The 17,467-nt window shown below is 47.0% G+C and overlaps 1 protein-coding gene across 1 annotated transcript in view; it reads left to right on the forward strand.

Moving 5' to 3' along the window:
* The window catches only part of SYT12 (synaptotagmin 12), a 147,502-nt gene that overhangs the window by 67,392 nt on the left and 62,643 nt on the right, over positions 1–17,467 (forward strand). The window contains exons 2-3 of the mRNA XM_089654974.1: positions 11,768–11,821; positions 17,074–17,267. Coding sequence (XP_089511100.1) covers positions 11,779–11,821; positions 17,074–17,267 — 237 coding nt within the window. The 5' untranslated portion in view covers positions 11,768–11,778. The remainder of the gene's footprint in view (positions 1–11,767; positions 11,822–17,073; positions 17,268–17,467) is intronic.

A 17,467-nucleotide genomic window follows, 5' to 3' on the forward strand; every position in this document is an offset into this window, starting at 1 on the left:
GTACTGCAATTAGGTTTGAGTGGGCAAGATAGGGATGCACCCGGTTTCAGAGATCACACCTGGTCCAACTTGTTCCAGTGGTGAGAGGCTCTGCAGGCCAGCCCCTTTGGAATTTCCCCTTGCTCTGGGGCTTTTGGAGGAAGGGCCTAGAGACAGTTGGTGGATCTGAGGTGTGGCTGTTTGTAAATTTGAGGGATCCTTGACTATCCCCAACAAGAAGGGACACCCTTAAAAGTATTGGAGCTTGCTCAGTAGCAGGAGAGTTGGAGGGAGAGCTCGGGTGGAAGATGTGAGACTGACGGAAGGAGGCTGCAAGGAGGCCCTGTGGAATGGAGCCTACCTGCAGGCCTGGAGCTGGAAAGGAGGAAAGCTCAGAGCTCACTGGCTCCCTGAGAGAGGACCACATGTATGGCAGGGAAGGAGCGGCCCAGATGATAGGACTGGTAACAGCCACCAACCCTCAAGTGGTACAGGAGAGGATGTGACTGAGTACATCTACACCCCCTGGGCAGTTAGGGGAAGGAGCACTATGGTGGAAAACCAGATTAGCCACCTGCCAGTGACCGTTCATCTCTTAAAGGGACAGGAACCAGATTCCCTGTTCAGGGATACCTCCAGATTGCTGGGTGAAGAGTAGTTCATCTAGGGTCTGGGGTGGTACAACAAGGAGATGCTGGCTGGTACTCCAACAGAGACTGTGTTACAGAAGAGAAGTTTGTGAATAATTCCAGGAAGCTGTCCTCAGTTATCGGTTCCCTTGGGCATCCTATGCCCCCTTACCCTATCCCAGTTAAAGTGGAGAAGTTCAACTAAGGTCTGCGGTGGCACACTAAAGAGATGCTGGCTAGCTTTCAAACTGAGACTGTGCTGCGGAGAAAGCTTGTAAATATTTCTGGGAAGTTGTCCTAGGTTTATCAGTACCCTTGGGCATCCTGTACACTCCTAACCCTATCCCATTTCAAATCCCCTAAATAAAACCTAAAAAAATCAAAGCTCAAGGACTGATTTCTGACTCCAGATGCAAGCTTTTGTGAAGATGTGTGATGCCTGATAATGCAGGACTATAGGGGGGCCTAAATCTCCTAGAAACTCCTAAGGGGATAGTGCTACATACACATGCATGCATGTGTGTTTGAGCTTTGGGGTGCACATCCTAATGCAACAGGCTATGCACACCTATGGATCCATCCTCTACATTACCGCATTTGCTTCTCTGAAAGCCGATTCAGAAAAAACGGTGGTAAAAAAACATCATGTGGGTTTAACCAATCAAATACATTGCCAATTCTCCATCATATAAAAAATTTTTTTTAAAATCAAACACTCCTTGGTTTCTACCAAGGCTTGTGTGCACTTTCTTTTCTCTTCTGACATTTTATCGACATTCACTACATTAGATAAAATAACTAGCTTTACCTAGCACAGTAAAAAGCCTTGTACTGTAACCATTATCAGATTTACAGATTGTTATTGACTCTGGAGGAATGTTATTTTCAGCTCTGATTACAACATAACATTAAACTTCAAGTAGAGACCTCAAACGTTCTAAGCAAAGGGCCAGTTCAGCGGCTTTCAGGCTTTCTAGGGGGTAAACTGTGGCCAATGAGAGTAGAAAATGCCTTAGCATCAATGGTCAGTGGGAGTTAATGTATATCTAAAGGCAAAACTTTTTTTTCATTAATTTTGGATAGAGTGGAGAGGGATTCGAACATATATTAGGTTTTTATTGCTGTCTGTGCAACTCTTAGGGAGAGGAAATCTTCCAATGGGGACCCTGGTGACCTGGGGAGCCCAAAAAACTCCCTTAATTTGCAGTAATTTCTTGTCACTTCCTGTTTTGGCTATGAGAAGTGAAGGTAAATCTTTCCATTGGGATACAGATGGGAAAAAAACCTGACGGGTTATAACCCTCCCTTATCCAAAATGAAGAAATTTTTTTGCCTATAGTTTTACTTTAACTTGTGCCCTACTCATTAAGAATGCATTCATATATATTATAAATAAAGGCCTCATTACAATTTTCTTTTTTTAAATCTACATACACATTAAAAAGTCGATACATTGAAGGATATGGAAGCTGCAGGAAGCTAGCATGTGTTCCGATAAATTACTACAATCGGTATCTTTTTTACCTTTTAGCATCCACACAGTGGTTGTTAAGGCCAAATCAAGCTCACGAGAACACAATGTTCAAAAAGAATATGTCCTTCCACGTAATAGAGTCCACAGCTGCAAATACCTTTGGTCTATATGTGGGCTCTTCTTCATCCTTTTGCTGCATGCAAGGGAAGGACGTGCAACATGACCATTGATCATTGGTCGGTCCATCCTACGTTGTACATACACGCCCCCACCCCCAAGTTTTTGGGAATCAATTGATTAGTAGGCATTGTTTATTAAGAAGCAAAGGTTCTTGGTTCCACAATCAAATGGACTTTGGTCCATTCAATACACAAACAAAAGCAAATTTGCCGCTTGTGAATTCAGAGGACTGTCACACATCTGGATTCCCCATTCTGCAAAGGGAGGTCTTGGTGTTAGTAATGTGTTATAACAGTTCTACAAGACATCAGGCCAATCTATTTTGCACACATCCTCTTTGTATTTTTAGCCTCTGATTCCTATGTGGCACACTCTGCATTTGAGCATGCTTTCCCTTACTCCTTTGCTTGCAGTCTTTGCACATAAAATCCCAACCTTTTTTCAGCCAATCATCATTTGCATTCTACCTCTTCACTAAACAATTATACAGCGTTCCTGAATGTGCACAATGAATACCTGCTTTTAAAATATTTCTCTAAGCAGCTAAAAGCAGATTTTTGAATGGTCACTATGGGTTGTACACAACAACCCTCCACCCTGTTAAACACATTAGCATGCTAAGGCTGGTGAAGCTCATCTCATGTTGGATGCATAGATCATAACATGTAGCCTATTATAATAAATTCAGATACAGAAGGATGCTCTGATTCTGAAGCTCCTAGAGAGTGCTGCATTCATTTCCGATCCCAGTCATGGAATATGTTGTCCGCAGCTACAAACGGGAAAGCTCAGGGTCAATAACCTGCTTTTAACCACAGCATGGAAATAGGCTGGCTCACAAAGGAATATCAAAATGAAAAACCCATCTTGTCATATTACATGTTAGGCAATTCACAAGAGCAATTAAGGCTACCAATAAAAATCAAAGGGTGCCATAAAAAGGAAAATTGATTGTACTGAGATGCCAAATGTATGATTTGCGTTTTGATGATGAATTTTTAATTGACAAGTTATTTCAGCCAGGGGTTTTCATAGCTTTTCGTTTAAGAGATCCAGATACAAAGGGACTGTCCATGCAAAAATATTTACATTTTTGGTAGAAGGAGGCATGTTGGATCAGGACTTTTCAGAGACAGAATATCGGAACAAGATAGGTACCATTCAGTGTAGATGTTTGGGAGCAGGATAAGGTTAGTATTCTTCTAAAGGGATTAAGTCAGTGTTGTTGAGTCACTTATGCAATATCGTAATGGTAAAGGGTAAATATGCTTTTGTGAAAAAAATATAGCAAATACATAAAAAAATAACATGTACAATGGCTACACAAGTAATATTGTAATTTATTGTTCTAAAAATTACCTTTCCTTTTCAATCTGCAGCGTATGTAATTTTCTATAAAATTCAGTGCAATATGGCAGCCTGGAATCATTCTGTACACTGTTGATGTAAAGAATGCCCCAGGAGATGTCATTTTTCTGCTTGTTTAATTAGCTCACTGATTTTCTCAGAGGTCTGCATTAAGGCACAAGTCAAATTTTAAAGTAAAAAAACCTCCTCTGTGTCTGTGAATCTTCGCGGAAGAGGTTTTTTTTGGCTTTGGACTTTCTGGGGGGAAAGTGTGACTTTTTGTGCGTCTAGGGGATTTATGGTATTGCACGATAAGAAATTTTAGGGGTTTACTGATTGTTTGAAATATAACAAGTCAAATTTTAGGCATCCTTAGCAATAGGAAATTTAGTTTTGGTGAGATACTCCCAAAGCTTCACCCAAAAGGAGAAGGTCCACTTTAAGGATACTTCCCCCACTCCCTGTTAAGGATTGACACCTTTTGGGGAGGGGGGGACAATTACCTGATTTTGATAGGTACCAGCTCCCACTTCTGCTCCAACTGCCTAGGCGATCAGAAGCGGAAGCTGCTCATGCATGCACAGCTGTCATATTTGGGTGCCCACACTTAAGATGCCGATGCCGGGGACAGAAGTTGGCCAGTGAACCCAGCTGCCGTGACCACGATGCTGGATCGAGGGATAGGTGAGTGGCTGTTTTTTAAAAGTCAACAGCTACAGGTTTTTTTGTTTTTTTTTTGCAGTTACTGTAACTTTTCCCATCAGAACACAGAGGGCACAAGCTGAATATAATGTTCTAGACCCTCCCATTTAGAATCAGTACTCAAAGAACATAATGAAACAAACAGGAAAAAAAAATCTATAGATAACCCAGAGGAGATTGATTTTGTCAACAAAAGTGGGATTACTCTTAAGGTTACGGACTGGGGAGTGTAGTACTCATATACATTAGGGTTATAGTCTAGGGAGGTAAGATTCACATTAGATCCTGGGGATTGGGGGGGTTATTTTTTTATGGTTTACTTTTTGAAGTTTGGTTTTAGGGCCAGATTAAGGGTTAATGGTTCAGTTCAAAAGGTAAATTTCAATCTGAGAAAATATAAAAAGTTGAGTTTATTTTTTAACTCAGGTGGTAAGGGTTTGGAAAAGGTTGTACAAAATGTTAGGGTTTGTTTTTAAATTACACATAAATCTGAAATCCAGCAAGGGCACACCCCTTTCCCCTTCCCCCAATACCTCCTCTAGCCAATTGCCCCAGTAATTAAAAAAATCTAATTACCAAAAATACTCATCTGAATGGAGTTTGTTTGTCATTTTGCCCACCACCTCATTTACCCCTGCTAATTGGAGAACCCACAGAGCGTCATTGGCTTAAGGACATATATACTGTATTAAAAGGTTCTAGTATAAACCACTGTACAATAAAGAATATGCTTGAATTCTCTGTAATCTGTGAGTTCTGACCCCCAATTGACCGTTTGGTTGTGGTAGTCATGATTATTGGTCATGATCAAGTATCTGTTTGTTAAAGTGTTACTAAACCCACAACAGTAAAATCAGTCTGTATATGCAGTAAAGCATGCTTGTTATACTCACTGTGGAACCTAAGGGGTTAATCCTCTGCATTATGTAAAAACGCTGTTTGATCCTGACTTCTCTAATCCTCCCCTTCTTCCAGTGTCCCCCTGTTATCTCCTGATAAGACATATCATTTGGAGTCACTCTGTACGTGCTTGTCAAGGTCCTACCTTTTCCCTGTGGTTATGTTACTTCATGTGCTGGTGTCCATCTTGGATTCTGCTGTGCATGATGGGAGCCCTTTTATGCCTTCAGGTTTCTGTGGTCCATCCTCCAGAGGGGTGTGGCTGATGACATATAAGCCTGTGGCCCGCACATGCTCTTTGCACTTGTGTCTTGTGTCTTTGTGTTGCTGTTACTCTGTTCTGACTCTCGTGACTCTCCTGGTATCTGATTCGGCTTGTCTTGACTATTCTTTGTATTCTCCTTTGATCTGACCCTCTGTTGCTGAACCCGGCTCGTGACCTGTGATTCTCGTCTGCTGTCCTGTACTGTTCTGTCCTGTTGTTGTTGACCCCGGCTTGTCTGACTACTCTTTTGTCTCTTCCACCAGCTACACGCCATTGGCGGCGGCCATTACCGCAGCTGAGGTGTCTCGGGGGCCGCGACCTGGTTCCTGGCTGCGTCAAGTCCATCCCCACCATCAGGGGCCCTGGTGAAGGGCAGCCTGGGACTTAGACTCCGCGCCCTGAGGGACTTCGGTCTGTGGGTGGTGGTTGTCGTCAGCCAGTGCGTTACATTGTTAGGCCTGCCTGTCCGTTCCTCAGCTCCTGCCCTGACATTACACAAGTGCCATGAACCCTGACGGTGCAGGCACGCCTTCGCTCCCAATGCTAGTCGCCAGACTCGATCAACAGGATCACCTGTTGGATCAGTTCGCTCAGGCGTTGCAAACTCTGCTTGCACGCACCGCGCACCTTACTCCTGGTGTTATTAGGCCGGTTGTCGCTCCGGTGGTCGCTTCCGCTGCTGTTCCGCTTGCTGTGCCTACCGCCGCGGCTGATGCGGCACCCGCGGTGTCCAGAGGTATGACCGGTTCAACCCCTCTTCCACAGCGCTTTGGGGGTGAGCCGAGTCAGTGTCGTGGGTTCCTCAACCAGGTGGGTATTTATTTTGAATTAATACCCCACGCCTTTCCGTCTGAGAGGTCAAAGGTGGGGTTCCTCATCTCACTGCTCTCAGACAAGGCCTTGGCCTGGGCAAATCCCTTATGGGAGAGGAACGACCCGGTGATTCAAGATTTTTCTGGTTTTGTCGATGCCTTCCGTAGGGTATTCGACGTACCGGCTCGTTCCGCCTCGGCGGCCAAGCTGCTCATGACCATGCATCAGGGTTTTCTCAGGGTCTTTCTGACTCATTGAAGGACGAGATTGCAGCTAAGGAACTGCCTGTGGTGTTGGAGGAGCTCATCTCTTTCCTGATCCTGATTGACACCAGGCTCAGGGAGAGGCCTTCACTCAAGGAACGCCTGCGGAGGCCTTCCAATCGACTGGCACCTGCGTTTTCTGTCCCACCCGTTCCTCCCTCTCCTCCCACGCCTCCTGGGGATAGCTTGTCTGGTGGGGAACCCATGCAGCTGGGGTTTGCTCGCCTTTCCGAGGGGGAGCGGGCCGCTCGGCGTCGGGAGGGTCGCTGCCTGTACTGTGGCCTCGGTGGGCACTTTCGGCAGTCTTGTCCGGTCCGTCCGGGAAACGCTCGCACCTGAGATCATGTCGGGGACAGATCTTGGGTGGAGTTTCCTCGTCCCCGGCGTTCCGCAAGGATAAGCCACTGATCACCGTGGTCCTTTCTTGGACAGGGGGCTCGGTGACGGCCCAGGCGTTGGTAGACTCTGGGGCCGGTGGGTTGTTCTTGGACAGCTCGTTTGCTGCGCAGCACTCCATTCCCCTGCAGGCTCGTGCTGCCCCATTGGTTCTCGAAGCAATAGATGGCAGGCCCCTGCAGCCGCCGCAGGTTACCCACGAGACCCTGCCAATAGAGGTAGCCATTGGGGCTGTTCACAGGGAGTTGGCCTGTTTTCAGGTGATTTCTTCCCCACACTATTCGGTGGTTTTGGGGTATCCCTGGCTCCAGAGGCACAATCCAACCTTCAATTGGCAAACAGCCGAGATTCTCTCATGGTCTCCACAGTGTGGGGCCGGGTGCATCCGGGGGCCGGTTAAGGTATTGTGTGCCTCCTCAGACTCTGCGTTGCCCACCGACTATGGGGAATACCGGGACGTGTTCGATAAGGTACGTGCTGGTACCTTACCACCGCATCGTCCTTACGACTGCGCCATATCCCTGCAACCCGGGGCCACTCCTCCACGTGGCAGGGTGTACCCTCTCTCGGTTGCGGAGAATAAGGCCATGGAGGAGTACGTGGTGGATGCGCTTTCCCGGGGGCACATTCGTAAGTCTACTTCCCCAGCAGGAGCGGGGTTTTTTTTCGTAAAGAAGAAAGGTGGGGAATTGAGGCCCTGCATCGATTATAGGGGTCTCAATCGGATTACCATTAAAAATGCATATCCAATTCCTTTGATTTCTGAGTTATTCGACCGCCTTAAGGGAGCAACGGTCTTTACCAAACTCGACCTTAGGGCGGCGTACAACCTCGTACGGATCAGACAGGGGGATGAGTGGAAGACCGCGTTTAACACCAGAACTGGGCACTACGAATACCTGGTGATGCCCTTCGGATTGTGTAACGCGCCCGCGGTCTTTCAGGAATTCATAAACGATGTCCTTCGTGATTTGTTGCAGCAATGCGTAGTGGTTTACCTGGATGACATCTTGGTTTACTCTACCTCCATGGAGTCCCATGTCCAGGATGTTAAGCAGGTGCTGCAACGATTGCGTGAGAACGGACTCTTTTGTAAACTCGAGAAGTGCGAGTTCCATCGATCCCAGGTTGCCTTTTTGGGCTACATAATTTCCGCGGAGGGATTTTCCATGGACCCCCAGAGGGTTGCGGCAGTTCTGCAGTGGCCTCGTCCCAATGGTCTTCGGCCCATTCAGCGCTTTCTGGGTTTTGCCAACTACTATCGGAAGTTCATCAGGAACTTCTCCACATTGGCAAAGCCTCTCTCTGACCTAACCAAGAAGGGGAGTAACCCTCACGAGTGGCCATCCGAGGCCATCAGAGCTTTCGAGGCTCTGAAAGCTGCCTTTGCTTCGGCTCCGATTCTTTCGCATCCCAATCCTGGGTTGCCCTTCGTCCTCGAAGTTGATGCTTCCGAGACGGGAGTAGGGGCTCTCCTGTCTCAGCGTCGGTCACCCGATGGACCCCTACTTCCCTGCGGGTTCTACTCCAGGAAGCTTTCCTCGGCTGAGTGCAACTACCAGATTGGAGATCGAGAGTTGTTGGTCATCATTCTGGCTCTCAAGGAATGGAGGCACCTGCTCGAGGGTTCCGCGGTTCCGGTCCTCATTCTTACCGATCACAAGAACCTGACTTATCTTTCGGAGGCCAAGAGATTGACACCCCGCCAGGCCAGATGGGCTCTGTTCTTGTCACGCTTCAACTATGTGGTTTCATATTTGCCTGGTTCCAAGAATGTCAGGGCTGATGCGTTATCACGGCAATACTCTGAGTTCTCCAGGGAGGACTCTGAGCCAATCTCACTTATACCTCCAGATCAGATCCTGGCTGCCATTCGCACCAGTCTGACCTCTCCCCTTGGGGAGCAGATTTTGGCGGCTCAAACTGATGCTCCTCCCGGGAGGCCGGAGGGTAGATGTTTCGTACCCGAGGGATTGCGCACCCGCCTGCTGCGTACCTACCATAACGCCAAAACTGCCGGGCATCCAGGGAAGAACCAGCTGTGTTGGGTCGTCTCTCGCTTATTCTGGTGGCCAACCCTCCGTGCCGACATTGCCTCTTATGTAGCGGCATGTTCGATCTGTGCCCAGAATAAGTCTCCACGGCATCTCCCTTTGGGTCTTCTGCAACCCATTCCCAATGGGGAGCGTCCTTGGTCACATCTAGGGATGGACTTTATTGTAGACCTCCCGGTGTCTCGGGGTCATACGGTCATCCTCATGATCGTCGATCGGTTTTCCAAGATGTGCCATTGCATTCCACTCAGGAAATTACCCACAGCGCAGGAACTGGCCACGGTCTTTTCCAGGGAGATTTTTCGCCTGCATGGGTTACCTAAGGTGATTGTCTCAGACCGCGGGAGTCAGTTCGTGTCCAGATTCTGGCGTGCCTTCTGCTCCCAGTTGGGTATTAGTCTCTCCTTTTCATCAGCCTACCACCCGCAGTCCAATGGGGCTGCGGAGCGTTCCAATCAGGCCTTAGAACAATTCCTTCGGTGTTATATTTCAGACCATCAGGATGATTGGGCCGATCTCCTGCCGTGGGCAGAGTTTGCCAGGAACTCGGCGGTCAACTCCTCCACCGGGATGTCTCCCTTCATGGCCAACTATGGGTTTCAACCCGCGGTATTACCTGAGAGGTTCTCACCACAGGACATTCCGGCTGTGGAGAACCATCTTGCTGCCCTGCGTTCTTCTTGGGGGCAGATCCAGAGGGCCTTGAGGGACTCAGCTCAGCGCCAGAAGTTCCAGGCTGATCGCAGACGGTTGCCCGCTCCTTCATACCAGGTCGGCGATCGGGTGTGGTTGTCTACTCGCAACCTCAATCTTCGGGTGCCCACACCCAAACTGGCTCCCCGTTTTGTCGGTCCTTTCCGCATTCTCCGCAAAGTGAATCCGGTGGCCTATGCACTTGCCCTTCCGTCTGGGATGCGGATCTCCAATATCTTTCATGTTTCCCTGTTGAAACCTCTGATCTGCAATCGCTTCACTACCTCTCTTCCTCGGCCCCGTCCTGTCCGGGTTGACGGTCATGAGGAGTATGAGGTGAGCCGGATCCTGGACTCTCGATTGGTGCGCGGTCAATTACAGTTCCTGGTTCATTGGCGTGGTTATGGTCCCGAGGAGCGTTCCTGGGTTCCTTCCGCGGATGTCCATGCTCCTGCCCTCCTCCGCGCTTTTCATACCCGCTTTCCTCAGAAACCTTTTGTTGAGCCGCGGAGGGGGAGGGGCCCTTGAGGGGGAGGTACTGTCAAGGTCCTACCTTTTCCCTGTGGTTATGTTACTTCATGTGCTGGTGTCCATCTTGGATTCTGCTGTGCATGATGGGAGCCCTTTTATGCCTTCAGGTTTCTGTGGTCCATCCTCCAGAGGGGTGTGGCTGATGACATATAAGCCTGTGGCCCGCACATGCTCTTTGCACTTGTGTCTTGTGTCTTTGTGTTGCTGTTACTCTGTTCTGACTCTCGTGACTCTCCTGGTATCTGATTCGGCTTGTCTTGACTATTCTTTGTATTCTCCTTTGATCTGACCCTCTGTTGCTGAACCCGGCTCGTGACCTGTGATTCTCGTCTGCTGTCCTGTACTGTTCTGTCCTGTTGTTGTTGACCCCGGCTTGTCTGACTACTCTTTTGTCTCTTCCACCAGCTACACGCCATTGGCGGCGGCCATTACCGCAGCTGAGGTGTCTCGGGGGCCGCGACCTGGTTCCTGGCTGCGTCAAGTCCATCCCCACCATCAGGGGCCCTGGTGAAGGGCAGCCTGGGACTTAGACTCCGCGCCCTGAGGGACTTCGGTCTGTGGGTGGTGGTTGTCGTCAGCCAGTGCGTTACATTGTTAGGCCTGCCTGTCCGTTCCTCAGCTCCTGCCCTGACAGTGCTCAGTTTGGTGTGTATTGTTAGAGATGTTTTTGTTTTCTTGGGAGAGTGCATGTGATCAGCACAGGGCCAATCAGCACTGTCCAGACAGAGGTCAAGGGTTCTGCATCCTCCTAGATCAAAATAAAAACTCCACCTACAAGCTTTAACCAGTGCTCAACTGGACACTGATAGAAGTCACAAGACTGCTCTGACTGCTGATGAGAAATTTAGCAGTTTATATTTTCTAAAATAATTTCACTTTCATGTTCTGTGTACTGTGGGAGACCAGATATAGTGAATACAGGGTCACGGGTTTAGTATCACTTTAAAAGTGACCTGGTCCGCAGCAGGTAGAGCTGTTCACTGGGTGTTTGACTCTTTGACGTACAGTGTACTTTAAAGCACGGGTGTCAAACTGGCGGCCCTCCAGCTGTTGCCAAACTACAAGTCCCATGAGGCATTGCAAGATTGACAGTTACAAGCACGACTCCCAAAGGCAGAGGCTTGATGGGACTTGTAGTTTGGCAACAGCTGAAGGGCCGCCAGTTTGACACCCCTGCTTTAAAGGATGTTTAAAACATATACAGCTATGTAAATGCCAAAGTCACATTCAGAACTATTTATGACAAAGTTTCCACTCTTGTACAGAGATTAATATACAATATATGTAATTTAGGCCACTTGATACATAGGCTCGCCATTAGCTGCCTTCTTGTGCTAAAGGAGGCTTTTAACGACGGTAGACTACTCTATGAGGGTGAAAGTCAAACAGTCACTTGTGTGTTTTAAAACAAGTCCATCTACTACACCGTGGTGTATTCTCTTTTCCAGAGACCAGCTTGCAATTTATGTTTAGTGGCTTTTTAAATCTGTTGAGATTATGTGATTATAATGTACTCATTTCATTTTTTTCTTTTTCATTAGGCAAAACTGAAATGAATGCCATGGAGAGCAGAATGATTGACTACCGTATTAGTGGTAGGTATTTTTATTTGTTTCTATAGAAAGAACAGTGCAGGTCTTAAAAAGAATATAGCTCATGTGCACTCAGACTGCTAAATTCTAGTCCCATCATGAGTTTTTCAGGAAAAAGTGCAAAGAATGAGGACAATGAATAACGTGCAGTTTGCCCATAGAGTTATCTTTCATTTCCTTGAACTTGTATCGGTAAAAGATACATTTTGTTTGGTTGATATATGTTTCTGCAATTTCACAATGCTCTTTCAAGTATTAACTCAATAGAGCATTGGTCTAAAGAAATTCACTTTTGCCCTTACTACTAGTTTTAAAATATTTGCACATGATTAGGAAGCTGTAAAAACACATTAAAACAAGCCCTAGCTGACCTCTGAAGCTGCAGGTAGTTTGGAGTAATTCATCCTCAAAGATCACACCAGTGACGCTGAAGCCAGGCTTCAGTACATTTCTAGCAGCTTTCATCACTTGGTGTATATTTACATAAAAGGCTATGACATTTAGAAGGCTGCCAGGCTGCTAAGTCACTACCATCAGGGTGCTGATGGCACAACCAGTGGTCTGCACTGATAGGAATCAGTGCCAATGTGGTGATTGTGACACATCACACTGTTTACATTTTCTTCCTTTTTTTTTGTAACAGCTTTAGTGAAATCTCACAAGTGATGTTTCATTAGGATTTTTTTACACAATGATCCTGCAATGCAGTAGTGGTGTCAACTGACATTGCACAACAAAGCACATTGTCTTGACATTGGATTGGTACTGCACTAGACAAGGCTGCCCAGCACAGTTCAACACAAATGGTGTAAACAAGCGCTCAGAAACAATAAGGGGAGAGGAGTTGCAACCTCAGTGCTTCTGTTAAAACTTTGGAGATGAATTTCTCAATAGTACATGCAGCTATAGATATCAGTGATGTCTTGTTTTAAAGTGATTTGACTGCTTGTTAGAAATATATATACTATTAACACCTTCCTGCCCGGCCTATAGCAGACTGACGGCGGGGCGAGACACTGACGGCGTGACTGAGCGTCATATGAACTGCAGTCCAATTGGGACACATCCTTACAGAGGGAAATCTTATTAATATCACTAGATATCCAGAAAGCATTTGACAGCCTGAGTTTGACGAATTTGGTCCGACGTTTGTCGACCGCTTATGAATCCTGACTGGTCATCATGAATATATAGGGCCAAAAATTTATGGAGGCGTAGGGCCAGGATTTTAGTAAGAATCTTTAAATCGCAATTAATCAAGGAGATAAGGCGATAATTAGAAACCATAGAGGCGTCCTTAAGAGGTTTGGGGATGACATGAATGAATGCCTTATTTTCGTCTGGGAGTACCAGCCCCCCATCCCGTAAATAGTTAAAATAGAGGCCCATATGGGGAATCAGAATATCAGGGAAAACGTTATAATAGCTATGGGGAAGACCATCCGGTCCTGGGGCCTTATGAGGGGCAAGAGATTTCATAGCACTCCCGATTTCTTCGCACGAGATAGGTCGGTCCATCAGTTCCCTCTGGGCCTCCTGGAGGGGGGGAAGCGAAACAGAACTCAAAAAGGTGTCGAGAGATGAAGAAGCAGCCCCCCCGAGGCGAGCTATAAAGTTTAATGTAAAAAGACTGAAATTTGTGGAGGATCTTACTAGGGTCTTGAGATAGCATTCCATTATCCAATCTGAGTTTGGAGAGAGCCATCTGGGAATGTCTGGAAGTCAGCTTGCGTGCTAATAACGTGCCAGGTCTGTCCCTCCAAGTAAAAAATTTATGGTTAGACAAACAAAGCTGTTTGTCAGCAGTGGTAGTAAGCATAAATTAAGTTCCAGTCGGGCCTGGTCAAGTTTAAGTAGCAAGTCTGGACTGGGATTTTGCTTATGTTGAGCAACCAAGTCACTGTATGATTGGGTTTTGGTGGTAAGTAGGTCATTTCGGGCTTTAATTCGAGAGGAGAGTTGAAAAATACACCCCCTGACCGAGGCCTTATGGGCTGCCCAATTAATCGCCGGATTCGTGTCCTCTGCTTTATTAAGTTCAAAGTATGCTTGTAAATGTGAGGAGATTTCCCGACAATGAGAGGGGTTACCCTAAATAGAATCATTAAGACACCAGTGAAAAGCCGTCTTACCAAGTGTCCAGGATGACAAAGTTATGGAAATTGGGTCATGGTCAGACCAAGGCGTGGAGAGAATTTTAGCAGTGAGGAGTCTGGGAAGTGAATGCGTATGAAGAAATATATGGTCAATACGAGAATAACAATTATGAGCCCTGAAGTAATGGGAGTAGTCTCGAGAAGTAGGGTTAGCTTCCCTCCACGCATCAATAAAGTCAAAACGATACAATAGTTGGGCCAACTTACGGCTCCGTCTAGAAGGGGGCTGAAGCGTGGTGGTTTGGGAACTATCCAGAATCTGGTCCAACGCCAAATTGGAGTCACCAGCCAGAATAACTTCACCCTCCAATTCCTTGGCCATAGAGCTTAATAAGGATTGGAAAAATTTCACCTGATTGGTATTTGGAGTGTAGTAGATTAGAAAGGTGAGCAGGTTTCCTCCCAAGTGGCCTTTCACCAGAAGATATCGCCCCTCCCTGTCCCGGATAATTTTAGATTTGGTAAAGGACAAACGGCGAGAAAAGCAAAGGGCCACCCCCCGTTTTTTCTCTGTAGCATTAGCAAAAAAACGGGGTAATTTTTATGAACATATCGTGGAGAGAAGGAGGGGGGAAAATGCATCTCCTGCAGGGCAACTATGTCAGCCCCAAATGAGTGATATGAATTAAAGGCCTTTATACGTTTGGAGGGGGAATTGAGCCCCTGAACGTTGTGAGATAGTAGACAAATAGCTCCTCTATCAGACCGTAGGGAAGACATAACAAATAGTTAAAGAGCTATGTAGGGTAGGAACCATCCATTCCCGAAGAATGGTAATATTCCAAGAAGTCCATAGATGTTGCCAGCTGACCCTGGGGAAAGACAAAAAAAAAAGGGAGAGAAAAGATGGAGAGAAAAAAGAAAAAGAGAAAAGAGAAGACATGTGGAACACAAAAATCCTCATGTCGAGTAACCCAGTAGTACTCAAAATAATGTTTCATATATGAATCAAACTGTGTACCAGAAAGCACAGAGCAATAGCCTTATAGTGGAATGGATCTACCCAGAGAAATGAACTCAGGGAAGAGTCTTCCAGTCAAAGAGAGCAAATAGCCACTCGCTGGCACCGACAAGAACAGTAACCCATCAGCAATATAGCAAAAATTTAGTGCAGATAGAAATAACAATAATCATATATAGTGTAACCCCTAGATCTCCTCCACCCCCCCCCCCCCGCCAATCCTCCCACGACAACAGAGCAGCAGCGGCCAACGTTCCCAAGGAGTCACAGGCCACCACCTATCGGAAATCACAGAAGAAAGTCCACAAAAGGATACGGAAGTTCAAGGAATCTTCCCAGGTGAGTTCCGTAACTCCTTCTTCCTAGAATTTGGAGTAGACCAGAGTGGAGAGAGCGGCGGAGGTCGAGTGGCCGATCCTGCAGGGGAATGGGATGTAGGACTATGGGAGATAACGCCCAGTTGAAGCAATAAGTCCTCGCCATCCTGCAATGTAGAGAACCCATAAGGCTTTCCATTAAGATTGAATTGCAGGCGAAAAGGGTAGGCCCAACGATATCAAATGCCCTTCTGTAACAAGTGGGAAAGTAGTGGCTTGAGAGAACGCCGTTTCTGGATGGTGGTCAGAGATACATCAGCAAAAATGTTTATCTTATGCCCCGCAAACTCCAGGTCCGGAGTTTCCCTGCCATACTTCATAACCGCTGCCTTGACCTGGAAAAAATGAGGCTTGACGATGACATCCCTGGGAGGTCCCCCTTGTCTGGGGGGCATCAATGCTCTATGGATACGATCTATCTCAGTGTGAAGATCATCAATATCGGGTAAAGAAGACCGCATGAGGGATTGTGCGCAGCTAGTGAGCTCTTTTACTGACTCTGGGAGTCCTCGAATGCGGAAATGGTATCGCCTAGCCCGATTCTCCAAATCATCAATTTTTGAATAAGCTTCCTCCAAGCGATCTTGCAGGTCGATAATCATCTTGGAATTTTGGGATACGCTATGGACTGTCACATCAACTTTAGACTCAATACATTCTAGGCGTTGGCCCAAATCCTGAAAATCCTGTTTAAGGTCAGCCGCCAATTTTGAAGTAGCTCTATCCAGTTCGCATTGCAGCAAATCTGCGAACCGAGCTCTCAAGGTTGCATCACCTGAGTATCGTGGTGGGTCTGGCGGAACTGTTGGCGAGGTAGCTGGGCTGTCATCTACGGGCTCTGGGCCACTATTCTGGCTAGAAAAAATAGCAGCGATTTCGCTGCTCAGTGGCGAGGAGGCAGGGGAGTCGTGGCCCAAGGAACAGGCCGAAGCCTGAGATTCTGGCAGTATAGGGCTGGAAGGCGACCGGGGGGGCCGCGGGGGGTCACTCACCCTAGGAGGCGAAGCTGCCGCAGTCCCCTCTAGTCCAGTGAAGGAGGAGGTGCCCAATTTTTCCCTCTGGGCGAGAGGTGCTGCTAAGCGTGGAGCAGAGGAGGTGACAGGAGCTGCGGGCGCCGAGCCGAGTGCCATCTTGGATCTCCCTGTCCCCGCAGGGATCATCATATGGGAGCCTCCGTGCATCTTCCCCGCCGCCTTCCCCGGCATGATTCCAAGGCCCGAGGTCTGAGCAAGGTCTGGGGGGGGGGGGTCCCAGGAGCTGGGAAAGCACAGTGCCTTTATATGGGCTGTTATGGGCACCGGAGGTGTGCGGAGCTATCGCCTGGACATCCGATCGCGGCGGCCGCGCATGCGCACCCCCTAAACAACACTTTAAATTGTATCCAATTAGGCAGACTCTTGCACTACATAGTTGAAGGTAAATCTAAAGGAAATTGGGCAAAAATTGGACAGAAAATTGTATAGTGTATGGCCAGCTTTAGTTTTTGGGAGGTGACTAAACATGAAACTCCTAGAAATGTCCTTCACAGCTAACAGCACCTGGAATGAGTCAAAATCTAATTATCTGATATCAAGTCTTGCTTTTCAAAACAATAAATACTGTCTGTAGAAGCAGAATAGGAAGCATTTTATATTACTCCTAAACTGGATTGTTGATGTCATGCTGATAATCATACACATTGGTTGTTGTCATATTGTTTTATGTGCCATTTATATTTCTTCATAAAAGTACTCAGGCTTATTTTACATTCCTCTTTTACAGTCATCACAAGCCCTCCAGGATGGGAAATCGGAATATACATAGCTGGTGCGCTGACGCTGCTTGGTGTGGTGGGTTTATACCTCTGGAAGCTGTATAAATCTGGGAATTATCCATCACCTTCTCCATTCCCTAACTATGACTATAGATATCTGAAGCAAAAATACGGGACATCTTACTCAGATGCCAAAAGAAAGGTGAGTAGATCAAATGGATGATGTAAACATTTTCCAACTTTGGATGGACAGTGTTGGGTTTATTTCTAGCTTGTGGAGACTCCAATAGTGGGATTGTCCTGCTGTATCTCTGCCCCTCCCAAAAGCCATCATGATAACGTCAGTTCTTTTGCCGCTAAAATCCATCATCTTGCATTTTTGGAGGATTTGTCCATTTAAAT

Source organism: Staurois parvus, unplaced genomic scaffold, assembly GCF_062004578.1.
Source record: "Staurois parvus isolate SC_StPar_1 unplaced genomic scaffold, SC_StPar_1.0 ptg000818l, whole genome shotgun sequence".
NCBI lineage: Eukaryota > Metazoa > Chordata > Amphibia > Anura > Ranidae > Staurois > Staurois parvus.